The following is a 7,509-nucleotide window of genomic DNA, read 5'->3' as shown; positions in this document are numbered from 1 at the left end:
CCTTTGGGGATTTGGGCTTTTTCACTTTATAAACCTATAACAAGCACAAAGAGATATAGAACAATAAAGGAAAGGGAAAAAGCATAATATGAGCACTTTGGTAAATAGTATGGGATAAAATCAAAAGTTTTTTTAAGCACCGTCTACTTTCTGTTGGCACTTGCGGTCCCAATTACACAGTCGTTCACCTGTAAAGAGAGAGGAAACACAAAACATCAAATGTCAAAAATCCAAGTTGGTACAGTGAATTGCTACATTCAGATAGTTTAATGTTCTCAATGTGCTCTTGTCATCTTATACCAGCTGTCTCATCAAGAAAGAACATTAAACAACCGTAGATGCAACTGACCTTGCTGGCAAACCTCAGGGAGTTGAGGGTTTCCCCAAAGCTGTCCGGCTCTGGGGCGATGTTGACAAACATCAGGCTGGAATGAGGAAAACAGAAATACAATAAGCATTAAAAAATAAGTTAGAAAGCCCTCCTTGACTAAATAAAAATAAGCTAACAGTTATAAATTTGTCTGCCCTGATTTGGGAGGTAACCAGCTATAATATGGCAGCTGAGCTTACTTTTAATTTGCTTCTGACTTTTAGATAACACCCCTTACTGTGAAGAAACGATAACACAGCACCTGCTGAAATCTCAAAGCTATGTTGTTGAAGAACTCACGTTTTGCTGTTTCCTCCCAAACAGCCCTGCAGAAGGTAGGTGAGCTTGGAGTTCCTGTATGGAACGTAGCTCTCCTGGAACACAAACAAATTCAATTTATGTCACATGACTACTGAAAAAATAAAAATAAAAATGAATGTTTAGCATTTTGTACCATGTAAATAAAACCATATAGCTTAGGCTTCACAGCCTCTCTGAACTCAGCATTGTTGTTTGAGTCAGACTGCTGCTTACAGACCTTGTTGGCCAGCGCGCTGATGACGATGCCCAGGTTGGACAGGGAGCCGTTGATTGCCGTCATCTCTTTAAAACGCTCGCCCTGAGACTGACTCTTCAGCATTCTTTCGCTGCCAGCCAAGTCCACTAGGCACAAAGTGGCTATGCACACAAAAAACAAACAAATTATATCTTTAATCAAAATTTAAAAAAAGCAGGTTTAACTACATTACACACATGCAATTAAATAATCTTATAAAAAGAGCACATATCACGTATGCAGAAATGGCAGCAATTTCAGACAACTGAACAAGATATCCCATCTTAACCACAGAGTTTTGATATTTTAAATACACAAGTGAAACCACATTTCTGATTTTGGCATAATTAGCGAGGTTATACTCACATTTGCATTTGACATCCCTGCCAACGTTAACTCCCTCTATATCCAGCTGGAAGACCGAATGGGAGCGAGAAGAGCGGTCATTCTGGGCAGTCTGGGCTGTGGAGCGATTCTGATTGGCCAGCATAATCAGGCCGAGAACCTGGCAGGTGGAGGGGATCATATAGATTTATTGTAAAGTAGAATGTATAAACAACATGGCATGTACATCGTTAACTGATGTATATTATACTTGAGTATTTCTTTAGTACAGTAACTCAAGCGACTGATATATGTACCTGATCCTCGCTGGACACCTTTTGGTAGGTGAGGTTGGTGATCGTCACCTCGTTGTTGGTCGATTTTCTGATCTCGTGCTCGGGCCTCTTGCTGGCCTTGCCGGTGTAGAGGAGGTCTCGCAGAGTCTCGTTGTAAATTTCAACAAAGCTGGCTGTGAAGGTAAACTGAGATAAAACAGAAATGGTTACAGGCTTTTATAACATTGTTTACTTGCCCTAGTCGTACTGGATCTCCTCCACACCGTATACCACAGTCCCTGAGTGCAAATAAGATATATACACACATTTGTGGAATTAAACGTCTTGGTTTGTTTTGGTGGCTGGCATCAGCAGCGGCACAGAGAGAATAAATCTACAGCAATGTGCTCCGGGAGAAATCACACTAGCGTGAAATTCTCTTGAGGAGCTCGTCTCTGTGCATCTGTCTTGTACTATATTGTGACATTGTGTTGTCCTATAAATGTGTCAGAATGTACTTTCCATATAAAGCATAAGTATCGGAATCAGTGTAAAATCAAAGTCCTGAGTATTTAGTTTTGGGGAATAACTGGTGTATTTAATACTGGCTATACATTACAAACAAGTAAACAGCAAACAAAGTATTACCAAGTAACTAACACAGTAAAGACCTGAAATCAAGACAAAAAGCAGCTATCAATTTAAAAAGGTGATAGGTCAATGTTGTTGCTGCACTGCTGCACAAAATTGGCAAAGGAGAAAAAAAGAATACTTTGAATACGATGACCTCCATTAGAGACGTTAGACACTAACCTCCCAGCCTTGTGTTGCCAGTTTGTCTGCTGCTCTGAAGATTTGCTTCACAGCTCTGGGAATTACACCCCTGTAGTCGTCGTACTCGCTTCCCTCCATAGTGTATGTCTTTCCACTTCCTGTCTGGCCATAGGCAAAGCAGCAGACATTGTAGCCATCCAATGCTGACTGCACCAGCAGCGAGATCTCTTCAAAGACCTAAAACAAGTTCACAAAAATCACCATGAATTTGATTTTTTAATAACAGCCACAAATTATTCACGTGTGTCTTATTTTAAAAACGGTTTGTATTTATTGGTTTACCTCATGTTGTGAAGCCTGGGGGCCAAACACCCGGTCAAAATTGAAATTGTAATTCTTCTGAGTATCAGACGTTTTGCCTGTGTGAGACTAAAAAGAAGAAAAGGGCAGAGAGAATTTTATTTTTATGACATTGTGACATTCTTGGAGTAAAAAAAAAAAAAAAATCTAAGATCCAAAAACAACTGCAATTACCACTTATTGCCAAAGGTGCCTCCAAAGAGAACAAACAGGAGATCTTTAAGATTGCAACTTTAACCACAAACATGCCTTTATTTATAGATCTGATACGCTGACAGGATTCTCACCTCCTCCGTTTTGGCCAGTGTTATTGTCTTGTTGTCACTGACCGGGAGCTGAATGTGCTTGCTGAGGCCTCCCTCTACCAGTGGGCGCACTCTGCAGAAGACCCTGATGTTGCCCTGCATGAAAAGAGAATGTCAGTGAGAGGAGTAACATTTGTTTGGTTGTTTGGCACAGAATGATTTGGCTGTCTAGTGCTAACAACACAACAAAGTACAAAAATAAATCACCAAAAAAATAAAAAAGGAAACAACATCATGGAATAGCCGAAAGGCCTTTAAAGGTGCCGTTACTGGGCTGTGTTGAGCGGTTACACCACATTGTAACTTGCCTTGAGCTCCTGGATGGTGTTGTGGAGCCGCCTGCGCTCCATCTCCCCAGCATGAAGCTCGTCTTTCTGCTGGACCACTGTGTCTTTGAGAAGAGAGACCTCCTCCTCGGCGTTTGTGAGGGTCGTCTGCAGGCGGGCCAGAGCCGACTCCTGCACTGAAAGCTTCATCTGGACAGAGACAGAAGAAAACATACAGCTAAATCTCGTCTGTTCCAAAATATGGCCATCATATTATCTCGATTATCTTAACTGCTTGATTGAATTTTAGGAAGTAACTCCTAAGTCCTTTATGGGTTGTGAAATACCCAGTTGTTTGCTGGAATAAATACCTTTTGAATTTAAACAAGACGATTAGAGTATGGCACTAGTTTCATTGAAGTTAGCCAGGTCAGGTCTGCCAAATAGCATATTATGTAATTAATTTCCCCTTGCGGGATTAATAAAAAATATGTCTTCTTCATCTTCTGATACCACACACCCAAAATGACCAGTATTAGTTGCTATTCCAGCAGCAGACTTTATACCTTGAGAGTTTGCAGCTCTGTCTCTTGGCTGTCTCGGAGAGTCTCCATCACCTTGTATTTTCCCTCTAAGTTGGAGAGCTCCTTTTCAAGAAGGCTCTTGATTCCAGACACTTTCTCCAAATCATCCCTGACTCCCAACAATGCCTGCAGCTCCTTCTCATACTCACTGAAATCACAGAAAAGAAAAGGACATTTAATGTCGTTCCAATGTCAAATCAGGAACACTTCAATGTGATGAATTTAATCCAAATGAAACGTTCCTTGTACCTGATCTGGTTCCTTTGTCTCGCAAGATTTTTCTCCATTTCAATCACTTTTGTGTTGCTCTGGACCACTGTATCTTTGAGGACCTCATTCTCCTGGTTTACAGACTTGATCTTGGTCTGGAAGTTACGAACCTTCCCCTCCATGTCGCTGACCTTGCCCTTCAGGTCCCATGGTTGACGTTTGGTGGCACCACCCCCACCTGTACACAACAGAATAATTTACAAGTGTGAGCCTTCCCATGTTTTCCTTTTTTCACTGGGACACTTTAATAGAGCAGAGCCATCGTTTATATTATTTGTAACACCTGTGAAAAGTATCTGCTGTGAAAAAGGCCTACTCTAAATAAAATCATTCACTTGGAGAACATCTCATCCTACATTCATTAAAAACTGCCCCCCCCCCTTGCACCAATATAGGTTGGTAAAAAATTGAAATCACTGTCATCCACAGTTTTACCATTCCATAGAGACGGTTAACATTACATCCCATCTCCAAATCATGGTTTGGACAATTAGCTCTAGTTATCCTCTGACATAAATAAAGCCATTAACTACATTACGTAAACATTAAATCACATTTAATGTGTCATAATTTACTAAGGAACAAGAACCTTGTGGAATTGATCTCTCACCTGCTTTTGGGACAGTGGATGCAACCGGTTGTTTCAGGACACCTGATGGAACAGGAACATAGTTAAGAACAATATGTGAGAAATCACATCAAAATCATACATGCAACACCAGAATCTATTAAAATAAAAACCCTGTCCTTATGACATCCAAAGCATTTCTGCACTTTCTTACTACCAGTTCGTAAGCTACGCCACATGTGAAATAATGTCTATATTAGCCTGTGTGTAGTGATTTCTAACAAACAGAGTGCACATTGTAATTTCCCCACTGGGGCTCAATAAAAAGTACACAATTACATTAAAATATAATACCCCAAATAAACTGCTCAATAAATGCGCATTCCCTGAAATCCTGACAAATGAATGCAGCGTATGCACTTTCATCCATCACCAATCAGACAGCTCATCTTACCTCTGGAGGGACCGACAGCCACAGTGGCAGCTCCTACAGCTCTGACTGGCCTAGCTGTGCGGGGAACAAAGTGAGAAAGAGAGGTATAGATTTTGTCTCAAGAGTTGATAATGTGTTTGATTACGCTTTTCAAGAATAGATTTCTTTTCTAAAAAGGTTAGAGCTAGTGACTTACAAATAGGCGCCTTCGTTGCTCCAACAGCTGGTCGCCTGCCACCGATGATTGTAGCTGCGGCACGTGGTTTAACAGGCTCTTTGTCCTTACATATCTTCTTCTGCAAACACAAAAAACACCAGCATAAAACTAGAGCAATATTTCACTTTTTGGAGCTGTAACTATAACCTAGGGACACAGAAATGTTTACCAAGTCTATTATATAGGCTCTATTGATGACTCCCATTATAGATGCAACAACATGAATGCTTGACAACCGAATGCAACCTGATAGAGCACCAACAAAAATGATACTGTAGTTTAGTTTTAAATCAACATCTTGTGACATAGTCACAACAAGAACTTAACCTTCTTTATTACATTGAACATGCTGTGTAATTGTTTAACATGCCTTAACAGTGTACAACATAATTACATTACAATTGGCTTCATGGCCAAGAGAAGAACTCCATTTTACTGTTGAGATTTTATGTGGAAAAGTGATAGGACAACATCTGTGTGATGGAATTTATGAGCTGGTTAACAGGTTACTTTGCAGTGCTACATGCAGAGCAGCTTGAGGTTTAGCAGCAGAATAAAACTGACAGAGAAAAGAGACGATGTAGATGAATTTTAGTACAAACCTGAGCAGGCCCAAAGTCTTGGCCATTCTCTGAGCTGCTGCTGGAAAGAGCCCTCTTACTGGTACTAACCGGCAAGCGGGACATGATCTATTGAGGGTTAAGAGGTAAATATGATCAAGACAAAAACAAAATATTACAGAAAATATCAACCATTAACATCTCACTGTCACACGAGTCTCAATCAGAAGCATATTATTCCCGGTTTTCTTTTTCTTTAACGTTAGTATAAGCATCGCTTTCTCTGAGAAATAAATACCCATCCATGATCCTTTCCAACACCTAACGACTAGCTATGCGCTTACTGGAGTAAAACAAGCTTCAGAGCTTCATGTCTCGAATACGCCCATCTCTACTATTTGGAAAAACAAAAGAGAGCTAGTCGAGCCCATATTGTCAGGTAAAACGAGTAGAGGATTTATTTAACAAAAGACTTACAAATGAAGGAGTCTATATGATCACCCCGCGGTCTGTTTTTTTAAGGAAAGCAGTGGCTTGGCCGTCGTGAAACGCACCAAGGTTACACTGATTAGACTAGCTAGGTCAAGCCTCTCTGTACCGGTTATCCTGGATTTATAAATTCTTCTTTTGTGAAACCGCCAGGAAACAGGGAAACACAACAACTACAACCACTAACGTTACGGTATCTGTAGAGCCGTGCAGGTTGCGTGAGTTTACAAGAGACTTGATTGATTTGTTCTACTGAAACATGCCCATTTAATATCGGTCGACTCAAATACAAAATGAGTCATATATGAGCATGTTAAATATTACATTAGCTAGCTTCGACTGGATTAACGTTACCGTTTGCCATGTAGCTAGCTAACACTGACAAACCAACGTTCATGTTATTGTCACTAACGTTAGATAGCTAGCTAGCTAGCTAGCTAGCTAGCTTAGTGGTTGCCGTAAGCTTGAGCATAAAAGATAAATAGTTAGCTACGTTAAACTAAAGGAACTATCGTTTTTGTATCGTTACTGAGCAGAGTTTTGCAACCCCCCTTTAAAACGAGATGAACGAAGTAATTGGCTCAAAATTATCAAAACATTTACCTTAACTAAAGTTGAGTTTAGAAAAAGTGCGTCTGCAATCCTCTGTCTCCGGCCGTTTGAATTTGAAATTTTGAAATTGAACTGTTATGGTGGGCTCTTCGGACAAACTACCGTGATTGGTTGAGCCAGCGTAGACCCCGCCTCCGTCTTTATGTATGCTTGGTACGGCGTACGGAGAGTCCCGCTTGGGCGGGATACACGTAGTTCAGAATCAGATTTATTGTCCGTGCACAAGGAATTTGACTTCGGTAGGAGTTAACTAATATACAGTGGCACTCATACGTTTATGAACCCATGCTAAAGTTGACTAAAAAGAGGAATAAAAAATATTCTTTTGGAAATTGATCTTAATGCCTTAATTAAAAAAAATAGGAAAAATCCAACCTTTAAGAACACCAAATGTTTTTGTGAATGAATAATGTATCGTAAATAAATAAATGTTCTTCCTTTAAAATACAGGGGGCAAATACATCCCTATGTTAAATTCCCATAGAGGCAGGCATGTTTTTATTTTTAAAAGCCAGTTATTTCATGGATCCAGGATACTATGCATCC

At 40.2% G+C, this 7,509-nt stretch overlaps 1 protein-coding gene across 1 annotated transcript; it reads right to left on the bottom strand.

Moving 5' to 3' along the window:
• Positions 1-9: 9 nt before the first annotated feature.
• kifc1 (kinesin family member C1) lies at positions 10-7,058 on the bottom strand. The gene is made up of 17 exons (XM_039821275.1): positions 6,955-7,058; positions 5,905-5,991; positions 5,282-5,381; positions 5,107-5,160; positions 4,695-4,736; positions 4,064-4,262; positions 3,797-3,962; positions 3,273-3,440; positions 2,947-3,060; positions 2,642-2,728; positions 2,339-2,536; positions 1,568-1,732; positions 1,293-1,431; positions 909-1,048; positions 671-744; positions 350-425; positions 10-188 (listed from the first exon to the last, which is right to left on the bottom strand). The coding sequence occupies exons 2-17, from the start codon at positions 5,986-5,988 to the stop codon at positions 144-146; spliced, it is 1,851 nt and encodes a 616-aa protein (XP_039677209.1). The 5' UTR covers positions 5,989-5,991; positions 6,955-7,058; the 3' UTR covers positions 10-143.
• Positions 7,059-7,509: the final 451 nt, after the last annotated feature.

This window comes from Perca fluviatilis, chromosome 13, assembly GCF_010015445.1.
Source record: "Perca fluviatilis chromosome 13, GENO_Pfluv_1.0, whole genome shotgun sequence".
NCBI lineage: Eukaryota > Metazoa > Chordata > Actinopteri > Perciformes > Percidae > Perca > Perca fluviatilis.
Note: the sequence above shows the minus strand (reverse complement) of the source record. Positions and strands in the feature narration are given on the sequence as shown.